The following is an 18,637-nucleotide window of genomic DNA, read 5'->3' as shown; positions in this document are numbered from 1 at the left end:
TCTGAAGAAGGGTCCTGACCCAAAACATCAAATTTCCCGCTCCTCTGATGTTGCCTGGCCTGCTGTCTTCATCCAGCTCTACACCTTGTTATCTCAGATTCTCCAGCATCTGCAGTTCCTACTATCTCTGAGAAACAAGAGTTAATGGGTAGAATCTTCCAAGCCTAGAGGTGGAAAGTGAACTTAATTTAGTGAATCAAAACCCTGCCACCCTCCAGCTCTCAACCAAATTAGTCTGAGTCTAGGGAGGGTAAAGCCGCACCATCCCACTCCCCACCAGTTCCGTCCCCAAGTGATCCACTAATGACCATCTAAACACTACAACTGTCAGCTCCAGACAGGATGTGAAAGATGGCCTTTGATGTTTAATGATTTAATTTTATTTTCTGGTTTCTAATATTTAGAAACAGTCATTTGTTACAGCTTAATACAGCCTGAAACAGAATAAACGAGACAGTTCTGTTTCAGCAAAAGGACAGCTTTGGAGTGAGAATGAAAATTGTGGGTGGAAGAACAGAAGGCCATTATGTAGCCAGATTGGGTTCAAAAAAATGCAGTTTAGGGTAAGAAGTGGCATACAGTAAGTTAGAAACAATAACAGCCGAACCTACATTCCATTCAAAACCTCCAACAGCAATACCTCCTGCAGCTCCTGTTCCTGCCAATCCGACAAACAGGCCACTGCCCACATTACTGGACATGAGTGATGCTCCAATCTGTTAATATATTGAGAATAAAAGATAAATCAAGTAGGTTATACTAGTTTCAATGTTAATTTTTTTTAAAAAATTGAACATATTTCATTTTGCAGCACTTTCCAATATCTATAAGATGCATTAATATTAATCCAGCTGTTCAATTACTATTTTAAGCATACCTATTCAGAAAATTCAAATCTTATGATAGAGACGTTGAGTGATATAGACTCTTTGGTCTTAGTCCCACTTGCCTGTGTTTGACACGTATCCCTCTAAACCTTTCCTATTCATTTACCTGTCCAAATGGCTTTTAGCTCTTCTTACTGTACCCACATCTACTACTTCCTCTGGTGGTTCATTCCACATACTGACCACCCTCTTCTTTATAATTTTCAGATTTTTTTTCCTGAGTGTGTGAATAAGGAAATGGATTCCAAATACTGCTTTTTCCTCCCCTCACTGGTTTCACCATTACTCATTCCTAACTGCAAACATTTATTATCGCAGTTAGAAAACAAGGTATCTTGGCAAAGAGCCAGCTAGTAACTCCAAAGGGCAAATGGGAAAAGGGAAAACTGATTTTATGAAGAGCTTTGGGATTAAAGAGGGTATTTTTACTGCTCAGAGATGAATAACCTTTCTCACTCAGTTTCCTTTCCTTTTTTTCCACCCAATAGATGGGGTAACAAGCTGGAATCAGACCACCACCAGAGGCTGCAGACATTTTAATCGGAATAATGGTGTAGTCAGAAGTCCTGGTTTATTTAGAAATCAACGATGTAGGAAGGGAAATGAAATTCCCCTGAGACCTCCTCATCGTTTTCTTTCACGAGCAATCTAACCTGTTGCATATGAATTTCTCCAAACTGCTGGGCAGAGCCATGACTTTGCAGTCCTCATGATGTTACAATCTATAATGGTTCTGTTACTTCCCTAAAATACACACTGTTGCAAAACTAGCCTTTAATTCTGATTAAAGGAAGTCAATTACTCTGACTGTTATTTCAATGTTTTGAATCCCTGGATGAGATTTTCATCTCAAGATTTGAAAATCCAAGTTAAGGCAGTACTGACTTTGCCAATCCAAATGTATTGACTGTTCCTATTTCTGCAATATCTAGAGACACAAGTGCTTTCAGTCTGTGATAATAAAATGTGAGGCTGGATGAACACAGCAGGCCAAGCAGCATCTCAGGAGCACAAAAGCTGACGTTTCGGGCCTAGACCCTTCATCAGAGAGGGGGATGGGGGGAGGGAACTGGAATAAATAGGGAGAGAGGGGGAGGCGGACCGAAGATGGAGAGTAAAGAAGATAGGTGGAGAGGGTGTAGGTGGGGAGGTAGGGAGGGGATAGGTCAGTCCAGGGAAGACGGACAGGTCAAGGAGGTGGGATGAGGTTAGTAGGTAGCTGGGGGTGCGGCTTGGGGTGGGAGGAAGGGATGGGTGAGAGGAAGAACCGGTTAGGGAGGCAGAGACAGGTTGGACTGGTTTTGGGATGCAGTGGGTGGGGGGGAAGAGCTGGGCTGGTTGTGTGGTGCAGTGGGGGGAGGGGATGCACTGGGCTGGTTTAGGGATGCAGTAGGGGAAGGGGAGATTTTGAAACTGGTGAAGTCCACATTGATACCATATGGCTGCAGGGTTCCCAGGCGGAATATGAGTTGCTGTTCCTGCAACCTTCGGGTGGCATCATTGTGGCAGTGCAGGAGGCCCATGATGGACATGTCATCAAGAGAATGGGAGGGGGAGTGGAAATGGTTTGCGGGCCCCAGCTATGCCTGCCTCTTTGTAGGTTACGTGGAACAGTCCCTCTTCCGCACCTACACAGGCCCCAAACCCCACCTCTTCCTCCGGTACATTGATGACTGTATCGGCGCCGCCTCTTGCTCCCCAGAGGAGCTCGAACAATTCATCCACTTCACCAACACCTTCCACCCCAACCTTCAGTTCACCTGGGCCATCTCCAGCACATCCCTCACCTTCCTGGACCTCTCAGTCTCCATCTCAGGCAACCAGCTTGTAACTGATGTCCATTTCAAGCCCACCGACTCCCACAGCTACCTAGAATACACCTCCTCCCACCCACCCTCCTGCAAAAATTCCATCCCCTATTCCCAATTCCTCCGCCTCCGCCGCATCTGCTCCCACGATAAGACATTCCACTCCCGCACATCCCAGATGTCCAAGTTCTTTCAGGACCGCAACTTTCCCCCCACGGTGATTGAGAACGCCCTTGACCGCGTCTCCCGCATTTCCCGCGACACATCCCTCACACCCCGCCCCCGCCACAACCGCCCCAAGAGGATCCCCCTCGTTCTCACACACCACCCCACCAACCTCCGGATACAACGCATTATCCTCCGACACTTCCGCCATTTACAATCCGACCCCACCACCCAAGACATTTTTCCATCCCCTCGCCTGTCTGCTTTCCGGAGAGACCACTCTCTCCGTGACTCCCTTGTTCGCTCCACACTGCCCTCCAACCCCACCACACCCGGCACCTTACCCTGCAACCGCAGGAAATGCTACACTTGTCCCCACACCTCCTCCCTCACCCCCATCCCAGGCCCCAAGATGACATTCCACATTAAGCAGAGGTTCACCTGCACATCTGCCAATGTGGTATACTGCATCCACTGTACCCGGTGCGGCTTCCTCTACATTGGGGAAACCAAGCGGAGGCTTGGGGACCGCTTTGCAGAACACCTGCGCTCAGTTCGCAACAAACAACTGCACCTCCCAGTCGCAAACCATTTCCACTCCCCCTCCCATTCTCTTGATGACATGTCCATCATGGGCCTCCTGCACTGCCACAATGATGCCACCCGAAGGTTGCAGGAACAGCAACTCATATTCCGCCTGGGAACCCTGCAGCCATATGGTATCAATGTGGACTTCACCAGTTTCAAAATCTCCCCTTCCCCCACTGCATCCCTAAACCAGCCCAGTGCATCCCCTCCCCCCACTGCACCACACAACCAGCCCAGCTCTTCCCCCCCACCCACTGCATCCCAAAACCAGTCCAACCTGTCTCTGCCTCCCTAACCGGTTCTTCCTCTCACCCATCCCTTCCTCCCACCCCAAGCCGCACCCCCAGCTACCTACTAACCTCATCCCACCTCCTTGACCTGTCCGTCTTCCCTGGACTGACCTATCCCCTCCCTACCTCCCCACCTACACTCTCTCCACCTATCTTCTTTACTCTCCATCTTTGGTCCGCCTCCCCCTCTCTCCCTATTTATTCCAGTTCCCTCCCCCCATCCCCCTCTCTGATGAAGGGTCTAGGCCCGAAACGTCAGCTTTTGTGCTCCTGAGATGCTGCTTGGCCTGCTGTGTTCATCCAGCCTCACATTTTATTATCATGGAATCTCCAGCATCTGCAGTTCCCATTATCTCTGCTTTCAGTCTGTGGTGTCCCCGCATAGGCCCAAGACAATTAGAAAGGAATGCAGGTGCTAAGGTAGGCTGCTTAGAAGACCCATTATGGTTTTCTGGGATAATAACACAGCTCTGCACATCGTTCCTGCGTCCATTCCAAGACCCCTCACAGGACCCATGCATCCTCCATCCTTTTCTGTTGTCTCCATAGCCATTCATTTCATATTCATAAGACACAGACTTCAGCAGCCATGCATAGCAATAGAAGGCATTTGATACATGTGATATATTTAAAGCTTTTACAATCTAATAAAAATGGCAGTCACACAGCAATTCATACTTCACAGAAAGAAATCTCCACACAAAAATATCAGTTAGCAGCTAAAGCAGGCTATTCAGCTCCTTGAACATGTTCTACTGTTTGACAGGATCATGGCTGATCTGCTTATAGCCTCAGCTTCACTTTCCTGTCTATCTCCAAACCCAGTGAAAAATATTACTTGCACTTCAGTGGCTTTAAGTTACAAAAGAAAAGTTAATCAGAAACCACAGATAATCATATGACAATCTCTGAGAACTGCAATTAAACCATTTTCTTAGTCCCATGACGTGTAAAGAGCATCTGTGGAATGGTTTTTGTAACTCTGCCAAGCTTTCACATTGGTTCAACTGTCAAATTACAGCTCCAGACAATGGAACTAAAATAACAGAATGTACATTTTGTATTCCAAAGCAGATACCTTGTCAAACAAAAAAAGTACAGTCGGTAGCTTTTTTTAATGTTTAAATAACAAGCCTTTTGTTCAAAGTTAAAGTCATCTGGGCATTTAAATTATTATTTGGATCATGACAGGAGGCTGTCTGACCATTGTTTCCTGCAGTTTTTAATGTATAACAGTTTTTCTTTCCCCCAGTGAAAAAAAACTACACAATGTTGATCAATGTAATGGTCAACATACTTTTTCGGAACAGAGCCCTGTTAACGTAATTAAAATATCTAACTAGTATGAAGCAATGAAAATGACATTTCAGGCTGCCAGAACATTTTAGATTCACCTTTCAGAATGTTTTCAACTCCTCCCCAGGCTTCTCAAGGTTTCCAAAGCTTCTGAAAGGTTTCTAAAACCCACTTGCCCCAATAAAAGTACTGCGGGACACTAAATACAAATTTCGCCTCAGCATGTCAATGGCAACCTCATCATTAGAGGACTTACATGTGGGGTCATGACCCGAACCCGATCCAAACCCTTCTTTGCCACCAACCGGAAATTCGTGCGGAGCTTTTGTGAGAAAATTCAAATTTGCGGTCTGTGGCCTCAACTTTACTGATTCCTACACCCATTTTACACCCTATTGGATCAAATGCCCCCTACCTGCAAACTAGCCATAGAAAGAGGACACAAGATTCTGCCAATAGCTATGTTCACTATAGTACTATACTGACTCCTGATTAAGAAAGCCTTGATTTAAACATTCCTTTCCTTGTTTACAATTTGTCCATGGCCTCATTCCTCCTTATCTATAAAACTCCTCCAGCTTCACGATGCTCAGATATATCCTGCCTTACAAGCATTGCCAATTTTAACGGCTTCATCACTGATGGCTGTATCTTCAATTGCCTCAGCCTTGAACTTTGTAATTCCCACCCCAAGTCTCTCTGACTCTTCGACACTCTTCCCTTCTTCAAAATCGTCTTTAAAAGCCAACCTTTTGACAAAAACTTTACTCATCTGCCCTAAAACTGCTTATGAAGAGCGCTGTGAGAACGGCAGGGCAGCCTGAAAGCACTGCTGGTTTAAAGCAGTGTCATTGCAAGAGAGCTAGCAAGTTAACATGAGATCCTAGAGAGTTCCTCTACTAAGAAAGAATACGCTGATGAAGTTACAGTACAGAAATGTAGGAGGCAACTGAAGCACTAGATGAAATAAAATTGAGAAAGAAAAGGCATTAAACAACTTAAAATTGATATGTAACCAGGTACCTTTGCTCAAAAGCATGCAGAATTTTACAGTCCCACCTGTTTAACTCTGGTGATGGGAAGTTTTTAGAAACATTAATGTAGGAGAAGATTAGCAGCAACTTGGTCACATTTTAAATAATTTACAGCAATCCAGCTTGGACTTGTTGAAAACACATTTAATCTTTTACTAACAAAACCAGAAATTGCTGCAAAAGCTCAGCAGGTCTGGCAGCATCTGTGGAGAAAAATCAGAGTTAATGTATTGGGTCAAATGACCCTTGCTTAGAGCTGAATTCACAGCAGCTGCAGTTTTTATTCAGTTTTCATGTTTCACTAATTTCATTGGGGCCTAGATAAGGGCACAGAAAGGTCAGATCATGGAAATGTGATGATGTGTGCACATGGGCTTCAAAAGGCCATTGGCAAAGTACCAGTAAATAGGCTTCTTGGCAAAGTTGAAGCCAATTGGATAAAAGGGACTGAGTCTACATGAAAAAAATACTGGCAGATTGATAGGGAACAGAGAGTAGCACTGACAGCTGTTTTACAGACCGGAGGTCGGATTATACCAGGGTTCCCAAGGACAGTATTAAAACCACTGTTTTTGTTGAGATATATTAATGATCGGGACTTGAGTATGCAGCACCCAATTTCAAAACGTGAAGAGTTATGCACTATGAGAAGGAAACTGCCTAACTTAGAGACAGCATACATAGCCTGGCAGAATAAGTGGACAAGTAGCAGATGAAATTTAATGAGAAGAAATGAGTGTGTGTACATTTTGGTGGTAAGTATAAAGCAAGTCAATTTAAAGCATGCAATTGAAATGGGCATATGTATGTGAATCATTGACAGCAGCCGGGTAGTTGAGAAAGTGGCTCATGATGCATTCGGGATCCTGGACTTCATAAATAGAAGCGAGTTCAAAAAACAAGGAAATTATGTTGAAGCATTATACAGCACATGCTTGGCCTCAATTGGAATGATGTATCCAATTCTGGACACCATCCTTCAGGAAAGATGGAGCAGCTTTATGAGAGGCTGCAGGTGAAGATTTATGAATATAGCACTAGCGTTGGGAGAGTTCCATTACAAAGATAGATCGGAAAAGCTAGAACTGTTCTCCTAAGAGAAGAGAAGTTTGAGGGGGCATTTGATAGAGGTATTCAAAATCATGAAGGGGCTGGATAGAGTAGATACAAAAAAGCTGTTCACATTGATTCAGGCTTCAAGAGCTAGGGGACCCCATTTAAGATGATTGGCAAAAGAATCAAAACAGACATGAGGAAAGAGGCATGAGGAAAACCTTGTTTTTAAACCCAGCAGGTAGTTAGGGACTGGCATGCACTGACAGATTGCAGTGGAACTTGATTCAACTGTGGTTTTCATAAGGAAAGTGAATTATTATCCAAAAGAGAAAGAAACTGCAGGGTTATGGGGAAAAGGGTAGGGTGGGACTTGCTGATTAACTCTTGCAAAGATGAGACATGGACACAATGGGACAAATGGCATCCTTCCAAGTCTGTAATTTTCTGATTCTACATTCAAGAATATTTAAACTCAAATTGATAACAGAATATTATATTGTTCAGTCCAACTTTGCTTTCTCCTGCTCCTGTGAGAAGTCTTGTGACTTTTATTATATTGAAGGTACTATACCAATGCAAGTTCTTGTCATTTCTGGAAAAGGGAGGATGATCTGTAGTTAAAGCTTCAGGGGTGCAAAGGAAGTGAAAAAGTAAGGCAGCAAATCAATCTTTAAAATTGCTTCTAGTGTTGAATATTTATGTGCGTGTTCATGCAGGCAGGTTACTGAGTAGGCAGAAATGGGCACGAATAAGGACTTCAGACTTGGGGCATTGAGGCTATTTCTATAGAGGAAGATGAACAGGATATGTCTCAACAGCGTTGCTAGTCAAGTCTTTTCCAGCAGGTTAATTAATGCTTCAGGGAGTGTTTCAACAAATACATCAGAAGGATGAGCACCAGGATGAAATATGTGAGAAGGAACCAAGGTGCACCAAGTTGAAGCAATATTGTAGAAAAAGAATAGTTCAGAACTCAGAGGAATCAGGCAAGTGAAAACACAACGTTTCCTACAATAAATTTTCAGTGCAAATGCATAAATGCACATGCTGTAAATAAGGCTGATGAACTGTAAGCACAAGTCACAGCATGGAATGTTGATACTATAACAATATCAGACCTGAGTCAAAGAGGAAGAATGGAAATTTAATATTCCCAGTAATGAGGTATTCAGGAAAGATAGGAAGGCCAAAGAAAGGTGAATGGTGGTTTTAATCAAATAGACTATGCCTGCTTTAAAAGGGGATGATGCAGTTGAGCAGTCAAAGATAGAATCCACTTCATTAGGACTAAGGAACAACAGTGGGGCTATTATGCTGTCAGTCTATGCCACAGACTTCCATATAATGAGAAAGGGAAGCAAATTTTGCATGAAAATTATAGAACAATGCAAGAATTTTAGAACTGGGATCATAGTTATGGACCAATTACTCTTAAGTATACTAAGATAGTTACGATGCAAAAAGCAAAAGGGGAGAAGTGTCTCAAATTTTTCCTAGAGGAAGGAAATAGGGCTGAAGCTAATTCCTAGTCAGGCATCTAAACTGGAAACATTAGCTTGCTTTCTCTCCATAGATGCTGACCCAGTGTCGCTTCCAGCACTTTTCATTCACAGTAGGAATCGGAACCATTTCTCAGTCAGAGAACAGTGAGAAGGAGCAGTCGTAAGGTTTATACTAGTTACAGAAGTGTATAATGAACAACCAATTATAAAAGTATTTCACTGGAGGAATATTGGCTTCAAAGTGCTGTAATGGAACCTGCCACAGTTCATCTGGATTCAAAAATAAATCAGCACAACTTTAGTTTAATGATCAAGGCTTTCAATAAGGAGATTATTGATTGCAGCTACAGAGAATTTCCCATATGGCAGAAAGGAACAGCATTCCAATTTAAAATTCCTTAAATGACTAACAGACCTGGCTGAGGTATTAAATGGCTTTTTATCATCCAGTTTCACCACAGCTTGATGCAATTCAGCAGTAAGGAACAGCCACATTGGAGGTTTGCCAATGTGGTGCCATCCTTTAACAAAATGTGGTAAGGAAAAGCCAGGGAGCTATAGACTGACATCAGTGGTGGGCAAGTTGTTGGAGGGAATCCTGAGGGACAGCATTTACAATTATTTGGAAAGGCAGGGACTGATTAGGGATAATCAACTTTGTACATGGGAAATCATGTCTCACTAACTTTATTGAGTGTTTTGAAGAAATGATAGAGAGGACTTATGAAGGCAGAGCGGTGAATGTCTATATGGACTTCAGTAATGTGTTTGACAAGGTTCTGCAATGCAGACTGATTAACAAGGTTAGATCACATGGAAGACAGTGAGAGCTAGCCATTTGGATATAAAATTGGCTCAAAGGTAGGAAATAGAGGACAGTGGTGGAGGGTTTCTTTTCAGACTGAAGGCCTGTGAACAGCGGTGTGCCACAAGGATTGGTGCTGGGTCCACTGCTTTTTGACATTTATATAAATGATTTGGATGTGAACATAGGAGGTGTGGTTAGTAAGTTTGCAGGTGACACCAAAATTGATGGTGCAGTGGACAATGAAGAAGGTCACCTCAGAGTACAATGGTAGCTTCATCAGATGGGCTGACAAGTGGCAGACGGAGTTTAATCCAGATAAATGTGAGGTGCTACATTTTGGAAATGCAAATCAGGGCAGGACTTAACCACTTAATGGTAAGGGCCTGGGGAGTGTTGCTGAACAAAGAGACCTCGGAGTGCAACTTCATAGTTCCTTGAAAGTGGAGTCTCTAGTAGTGAAGAAAGCATTGGGTGTGCTTGCCTTTATTGGTCGATGCATTGAGCATAGGAGTTAGAAGGTTATGTTGTGGCTGTGCGGGACATTGGAATTTTCGTTTCCCTGCCATTGGAAAGATGTTGTGAAACTTGAAAGGGTTCAGAAAAAATTCACAGGATATTGCCATGCTTGCAGGGGTTGAGCTCTAAGGAAAGGCTGAATAGGCTGGGGCTATTTTCCCTGGATTGTCGGAGGCTGAGGGGTGACCTAATGGAAGTTTATAAAATCATAAGGGGCATGGATAGGGTGAATAGTCAAGGTCTTTTCCCAGAGTAGGAGAGTCCAAAATTAGAGGGTAATAGTTTAAAGTGAGAAGGAAAAGATTTACATGGGATCTAAGGGGCAATGTTTTCATCCAGGTGTATGTAAGGAATGAGCTGCTCGCGGAAGTGGTGGAGACCGGTACAATCACAACATTTAAAAGGCGTCTGGATAGGTGTATGAAAGGGAAAGGTTTAGGAGGATATGGGCCAAATGCTGCTAAATGGAACTAGATTCATTTAAAATATCTGGTCAGCGTGAACAAGTTGGACCGAAGGGTTTGTTTACATGTTGTACATCGTTATGACTACATGACATTGGATAGAGTAGAGAAATTTTTATGAGTGAAGTGACACATTTTGGCTTAACTGATCATTATTATTATTATTATTTAAACACTACACTTAGCCACATTAAATATTAACACATTTCAAAACAATTGACTGCTTACAGGCCACCAGGTCATGGCTTTTCCAGCAAGAAAATATCCTCCCACCGTACTCTGGTTGGCTTTTACAGATGACTGTAATACAAAATAAAATTTAGACGTCAGTTCCTTATTCAGAGTCTAAAGGAAATAGAACGGTGCAAAGTTTAAAAATAGGCGATATACAGTATACCAACGTCGTCGAAATGCAGTTACGAATCTATGTCGATGAACTGATTGAAACTTAATTGTAATCCCAGCACTGCTATAACCTAGGATTATTACCCTCTCTATCTCATCCAATTACATTTCTCTAAATGTACGTTAAAGCATGCGAGCATCATGAATAATTTTCGTAGAAAGAGAGCTTTTGAAACTTAGAGGTAAAATTCCTCATGCTGCAAGATGTGTGTGTTGCTGGCTCGTTACATGAAACTCTTAAGTTTAATTTTCAGCGGACGATATCTGTGTCAGGATTAATTTTAGTTTTGAAATGCAATCTATATCTAATCACTAAGCGTCTTAAAAATGTTTTTAAGAATGTAAGTAAAAGTTAACTGTCACCGATGTTCGTTTAAGTCTCAACTCACCCATATTCCAATACCAACAACAATCACAAAGTAAACGAGAATCACAATGATGTCTGGTGTCTCCAGAGTAAACATTTTCCCAAAGCACACTACAGTGGATGCTGCAATTCCGCAGTGAAAACAGAGGGAAAAAGCTCCACACTTTGTTATCTCAGCTCCAAATACTCAGCAGTTTACAGCAGCATCTGCACAGAGTGTTTTCATCTATGTGACCTTTCCTCCGAACTGCGTAAAGTTAGACATGTAATAGCCTTTCTGTCAGAGATGGGTGGGACAAGGATACAAAGGAGGTACATGATAGGAAGAGGATTGCATGGCAGGAAAGTTAGGCTTTCCGGGGTTAGTGGAAGTGGTGCAAGAGGCAAGAGAAAGAAACAAAGAAACAAAAGATGTGCCTGCAGCAGGTGCGCTGTCTCTTAAAAAAAACAAAACTAGCCGTGAGGAGGACACAAAGTGAGACAAAGATAAGAACAGGAGTTAGAGTTCAAAGTTTTCATAAGGCCACCTTTTACGAAGTTGAGGAGTGATTTAGCAAAAGTGGATCAGAAACAGCTACTTACTGATGAATAGTGTCAGAGCACATTTCGAGGGGTACAGAGTAAAAAAAAAGTTCCCACACTGTAAGAGGGTGGAAGAGCTAAATGCAGAACCGTCTGGATGCAAAAAAATCTTACAGGGTAAGGTAAGGCAACAAAGGGAAGTGTATTTTCAACACCAAGAAACCAATACTGCAGAAAGCCAAGGCATATAGAAAGTGTATGGTGAAATCAAAAAGGAAATGGAGAAAGCAAAAAGAGGGCTGAATGAATATTAGCAAATGAAGTCAAGGAGAACCCAGAGATTTTTTTATCAATTTTTGAAGAATAAGAACATAACTGAGGAAAAAGAACACACAAGTCTTAGGGAACGATGTCTGGAAGCTGAAGATGCGAGCATGGACCTTAAATGAATATTTTGTGTTTGTCATTCAAATAAAGCAACAATGCAGTAATTGTAGTTGAAGATGAATGTGAAATATTATGTGTGATAAACATTGGCAGAGAGGAAGCATTGAAGGGATTAGCATATTTGAAAGTGGATAAAGCATCAAAACTGGATGAAATGTACACTAGTGTTCAAAGAAGTCAGACAAGGAATAGTACATGCTATGGCCATCATTTTACAATCTTCACTGATTGGAGATGTGGTGTCAGAGAATTGGAGAACTGTTAACATTGTACCTTTGTTAACACATGAAACAACAAAAAGACAAAATAATGACAGTCTAGTCAGTCTAATTTCAGTAATGAGGAAATCATTGGAATCAGTTCTGAGAGACGGGACTTTCACTGAGAAAGGCATGGAGTAATCCAGGACATCAGCATGGACTTGTTATGGGAAGATCGTACCTGATTGAATTTTTTTGAGGCGGTATCAAGGCAGATTGATGAAAATAATCAGAGATAATAGGAGCTGCAGATGCTGGAGAATCCAAGGTAACAAGGTGTCGAGCTGGATGAACACAACAGGCCAAGCTTTCCTGCTCCTAAGTTGCTGCTTGGCCTGCTGTGTGCATCCAACTTTACACCTTGATGAAAATAATGCAGCTTTTGTTGTCTACATGAATTCTAGCAAGACTGTTGACAAGCTATGGCAGGTTGGTTTTAAAAAGAAAGCTCACAAGATTCAGGGAAGTGCAACACAATGCATACAAAATTGGCTCGGCAGCAAGTGACACAGGGTCATTGTTGATATTGAGTTCTGATGAAGAGTCATTGGACATTCGAAAAACTTTGTCTTCTCACAACAGATGCTGTTAGACCTCATAGAATCCTGACAGTGTGGAAGCAGACCACTTGCCCATCAAGTCATACTGACCCTCCGAAGAGTGTACCACCCAGACTCGCCCCCTACCCTATGGCTGCAACCATGTGTTTCCCATGACTAATCTGCCTGGCCTTCACATCCAAGACACAAAGGGCAATTTAGGTGGAGAAACCTACTCGAGCAATTTCTTTTTATTTGGTAATTGTTGCTGGTTGTTTTTGTGACTTGGAAGGCTGTTCCCAATGGGGTCCGCAGGGATAAAATCTGGGTGCCCTGCTTTTTTTGGTATGTACTTAAAATTTGGTCTTAAATGTAGAGATCATGATCTAGAAGTTTGCAGATGCTGCAAAAATTGATTGTGTGTTTGATAGTGAGGAGCAAAGCAGTAAAATATAGGAATATATCAGTGGACTGTCTAAGTGGTCACAAATGTTGTGAATGGAATTCAACCTGAAGAAGTATGAGGTGATGCATTTGGAGATCTCAAATATGGCAAAGAAATATACGATTAATGGGACAGTACTGAGAGGAGTAGATGAAATGAGTGACATTGAACTGAATAACTGTTGGTTCCTCAAAGTATCATGACAGCTTAACAGGGCAGTTAAGGAGGCATTTGGAATGGTTAGGCCACAGCTTGAGTTCTGGGGGCAGCACTGGTCACCTTGTAACAGAAAGACATAATTGCACCTGCAAAGGTACAAAGGAGATTTGCAAGTGTGTTACCAGGTCTGGAGAATTGCAGCTATGAGGAAAGATGGGACAGGCAGTGGTGGTTTTCCTTACAATAGTGGAGACTGAGGGGAGATTTGATTGACCTTTTCAAGGTTGCGAGAGTGAATGGGCAAGATCTCCTTTCCTTAGCAAAGAGATTGAGTAGGTAACATAGATTTGAATTGATTGGTAGAAGGATGGAAGGGGAGATGAGGAAAACATTTTTACCGAGGATGGTGTGGATCTAGAACTCACTGCCAGATAGGGACAGTGGGAAAGAAACCCTGAACTGATGTAAAAGGTATTTCAATGGGCACCTGAATTCTTGTAAAGTTTGAGAGAACGGACCAGTTGCTGACAAACGGAATTAGGCTGGGTGACTCATTTTTGGCCAACGCAGGATGATGTGTAAAACGACCTCCTTCCGTGTAATAAACTTTTCTATATCATTTTTAAACATTCCAACTATCTGGAGAGGAGGCATGTGCAGGAACGTGGGGGAGAGTGACAGTCCATGATTTACTATACTGGTGGGCCAGTACAGGCTCAATGGGTCAAATGGCCATTTTATGATAATGGTACCCAAGTCCATTCCACAGAAACGGCCAAGAGCCCATCACCTTCCCGCAGCAGCTTCCCAAGTAAATGTAGCAAAGGTAACACCTGCCCTTTTAATTCCTCTCTCCTCACCATCCAAGGTCCTAGACACTTCTTCCAGTTAAAGCAATGATTTACCTATACTTATTCAATCTGGTATCAGAGATAATAGGAACTGCAGATGCTGGAGAATCCAAGATAATAAAATGTGAGGCTGGATGAACACAGCAGGCCAAGCAGCATCTCAGGAGCACAAAAGCTGACGTTTCGGGCCTAGACCCTTCATTAGAGGGGGGGATGGGGTGAGGGTTCTGGAATAAATAGGGAGAGAGGGGGAGGCGGACCGAAGATGGAGAGAAAAGAAGATAGGTGGAGAGAGTATAGGTGGGGAAGCAGGGAGGGGATAGGTCAGTCCAGGGAAGACGGACAGGTCAAGGAGGTGGGATGAGGTTAGTAGGTGGATGGGGGTGCGGCTTGGGGTGGGAGGAAGGGATGGGTGAGAGGAAGAACAGGTTAGGGAGGCAGAGACAGGTTGGACTGGTTTTGGGATGCAGTGGGTGGAGGGGAAGAGCTGGGCTGGTTGTGTGGTGCAGTGGGGGGAGGGGACGAACTGGGCTGGTTTAGGGATGCAGTTGGGGAAGGGGAGATTTTGAAACTGGTGAAATCCACATTGATACCATTAGGCTGCAGGGTTCCCAGGCGGAATATGAGTTGCTGTTCCTGCAACCTTTGGGTGGCATCATTGTGGCACTGCAGGAGGCCCATGATGGACATGTCATCAAGAGAATGGGAGGGTGAGTGGAAATGGTTTACGACTGGGAGGTGCAGTTGTCTTTTGCGAACCGAACGGAGGTGTTCTGCAAAGCGGTCCCCAAGCCTCCGCTTGGTTTCCCCAATGTAGAGGAAGCCACACCGGGTACAGTGGATGCAGTATACCACATTGGCAGATGTGCAGGTGAACCTCTGCTTAATGTGGAATGTCATCTTGGGGCCTGGGATAGGGGTGAGGGAGGAGGTGTGGGGACAAGTGTAGCATTTCCTACGGTTGCAGGGTAAGGTGCCGGGTGTGGTGGGGTTAGAGGGCAGTGTGGAGCGAACAAGGGAACCCTCCTGCAGCCTAATGGTATCAATGTGGACTTCACCAGTTTCAAAATCTCCCCTTCCCCAACTGCATCCCTAAACCAGCCCAGTTCGTCCCCTCCCCCCACTGCACCACACAACCAGCCCAGCTCTTCCCCTCCACCCACTGCATCCCAAAACCAGTCCAACCTGTCTCTGCCTCCCTAACCTGTTCTTCCTCTCACCCATCCCTTCCTCCCACCCCAAGCCGCACCCCCATCTAACTACTAACCTCATCCCACCTCCTTGACCTGTCCGTCTTCCCTGGACTGACCTATCCCCTCCCTACCTCCCCACCTATACTCTCTCCACCTATCTTCTTTTCTCTCCATCTTCGGTCCGCCTCCCCCTCTCTCCCTATTTATTCCAGAACCCTCACCCCATCCCCCTCTCTGATGAATGGTCTAGGCCCGAAACGTCAGCTTTTGTGCTCCTGAGATGCTGCTTGTCCTGCTGTGTTCATCCAGCCTCACATTTTATTATCTTATTTCAATCTAGTTCACTGTACCCATTGCTCAGAATGTGTGGCTTCCACTACAATGGGGAGACTAAGTACACATAGGGTGACCACTTTGAAGAATTTCTCCGTTCAAGCTGCAAAAATGATTCCAAATTTCTTATGGTGTCTCGTTTTAATTCAACACGTTGCTGTCACACTGAAATTTCTGTACATAACCACTGTACTGTTCCAGTGCAATTCAGTGTAGACTTGAGGAACAGAATCTCATCTTTCGTTTGAGGACTTTACAGCCTTTCAGCTTCACCGTTGCATTCACCAATTTCTGACGATAATCTCTGCTTCATTTTATTGTTTTGCTCTGCTGTTTTTCTTCCAGCCAGCAGCACACCTGCATCTTTTGTTTCTTTGTTTCTTCTCCTTACTCCATCATCATTACCTTTGACCTTCGAAAGACTACACTTCTGTCCTTCAATGTCTCTTGGCTTTCATTCTTAAACATTCCCTTTCTCCTTGCCCCACACACACCCCAGTTCAAGACCTATTTAATTCCCAACTCTTCCCAGTTCTGATTAACTCCTGTTTCTGCCTGCAGATGTTGCCATAATATGCTGAATACTTGCAACATTTTCTGTTTATATTTCAAAGATTCTTGAAGCTTCGCTTACCACTTCCATTCTATGCTGCATCGTTATTAATGAATTTTATAAGCTGTGATTCTTTAAAAATGAACTTTGGACATTGTTAATTATTAACGTGTTATTGAAGTAGGTTACTGGGAAAATGTGATAATTGATTTCCCCCACTGCCCCCCCCACCCCGCTAATAAACTTTGTACAGCTTGGAGACACCAAAAATTCAAGATCACCAAAAATACAGGATCGATTGTTTGTGCCCTAATTAATTCTTCAAACTGTATGTTTCATTGTTCAGGATATGTGTTAACATTCATGCATAGAGTGCATTTACTGCATTGCTGCTTCCGATGATGATAATGTAAATTATTACTTTTGAATATAATTTGTTAACTCAACAGACATTCATAGCATAAATAGGCAAAAAGAGGCACTCCACCACTGAAAAGGGAACCAGCAATAAAAGTCTCAATTGCCCAAGAAATTTGCCTTTCAGTGGTCTCCATCAACCTGGGGCAGCATCAATATCTTCACCAGTTGAGTTGACATGATCTTTTGGAACTCCATGAGCTCGTATCTTTCTATGGATATAAGCAGACAGTACATGCTTGGAACAATGGTCATGTAGCTTTGATTGTAGTTGCTTTCAGTTTAGAAAGAGGAGCTGTTAAAGTTTATATGTAAGTCTGCTTCAAGTCCATATTTATGAAGTGTAGTGTCAGATGTGAGTGGATGAAATTGTGTGGAATTTAAAAGGTGTAAGAGAACCAGCTACTGTAAGAAATAGCAAGAATTAATTAGGCATATAATCTGCAACTCTGCATTATTGGAGAGTCAGGCTCGCTTTGATTTTTCCAGTCCCTGCTGCTATGGAAATGAAAGATGATATGAAAGATAATGCAATCTCAATGGCAAACTGTATTGGCTCAAATACAGCCACAAAGTTAAGCAGAAAATGTGAATGGATAAGAATAGTAACTGTGATATCAGTACTGGTGTAAGAGGACGATAAAATGTATTACAGTCTAGTCCTCACAGAGGAGCAGGAGGGTTAGACTGAAAAGCATTGAAGGCCTCAATAACCTATTTTGTACTCTCCATTAATATTACTTATCAACTGTATGTGTATTAGATCAGAATTTGGTAAGAAATATTTGTACTTTGGCCAGCAGAGAAAATCAATGCTACAGTAAATAAGACCGTCGACATAGGAGCAGAATTAGGCCATTCAGCTCATCACATCTGCTCCAGTATTTAATGAGATCATGGTTGATGTGATAATCCTCAATTGGACTTTCCTGCCTTTTCCCCATAACACTCGATTTGCTTACTAATTAAAAACTCTGCCCATCTTAGCCTTATACTTAATGACACAGCCTCAACAACCCTCTGCAGTAAAGAATTGCACAGATTTAGTACCCTCTGAGGGAAGAAATTCTTTCGCATCCCAGTCCTAATTAGCAATCTGAACGCTGAAATGATGCCCTCTGTTATTCGACTCTTCACGAGGTGAGACAACCTCTCCATATTCGCCCTGTTAAGTCCCCCCCCTTATGAATTATGTATGTTTCAACAAGGTCGCCTCTTATGCATCCAATTAGTGCAGGCTTAACATACTGAGCTTCTCTTCATAAGACACTCAGTCCAAACCCGCACTCAACCTAGTGAATATGGGGTTTAACTATTGTGGAGGATACCACACATGAGTGAAGGAAGCATGTTGAGCATGGGAAATGCAAAGCTTTAACTGCAAAAAGCTGACTCATTTTGTTTAGCTGGACTGAAGAAAAGTAAGCTGATAAATAATGAATCATCCTATACTCTGGAACAGACAGACACCATCAGGTTAAAAGGTGATAAGTGGTTGGTGCCAGGTAAAATGACGACTGTAGAAAGACAGCATCAAGTGAATGTGAGATATGAGGTAGACACCACTGCTATGTGCAAAATCATGAACTTCACAGACACATGTGAAATGGCTCAAGATCGTGACCCAAAAACGAAGCCATTGAAGGTTAACAAATTGTGGACTGGATGAACACGGCAGGCCAACCAGCATCTTAGGAGCACAAAAGCTGATGTTTCAGGCATAGACCCTTCA

The 18,637-nt window shown here is 43.1% G+C and overlaps 1 protein-coding gene across 3 annotated transcripts in view; it reads right to left on the bottom strand.

The window, feature by feature from the left end:
* The window catches only part of slc5a9 (solute carrier family 5 member 9), a 96,307-nt gene extending 79,692 nt beyond the window's left edge, over window positions 1-16,615 (bottom strand). The window contains exons 1-3 of one of the 3 annotated variants that reach the window (XM_048540048.2): window positions 16,570-16,615; window positions 10,643-10,714; window positions 612-716 (exon numbers count right to left, since the gene is read on the bottom strand). In XM_048540048.2, the coding sequence (XP_048396005.2) occupies window positions 612-716; window positions 10,643-10,714; window positions 16,570-16,590 (198 nt within the window). In that variant the 5' untranslated portion in view covers window positions 16,591-16,615. Of the gene's footprint in view, window positions 1-611; window positions 717-993; window positions 1,157-10,642; window positions 10,715-11,208; window positions 11,573-16,569 lie in introns of those variants that run through there. The other 2 variants (XM_048540046.2, XM_048540049.2) reach the window with 2 other exon arrangements.
* Window positions 16,616-18,637: the final 2,022 nt, after the last annotated feature.

Source organism: Stegostoma tigrinum, chromosome 8, assembly GCF_030684315.1.
Source record: "Stegostoma tigrinum isolate sSteTig4 chromosome 8, sSteTig4.hap1, whole genome shotgun sequence".
NCBI lineage: Eukaryota > Metazoa > Chordata > Chondrichthyes > Orectolobiformes > Stegostomatidae > Stegostoma > Stegostoma tigrinum.
The sequence above is the reverse complement of the archived record's forward strand: the minus strand, read 5'-3'. Positions and strand labels throughout refer to the sequence as shown.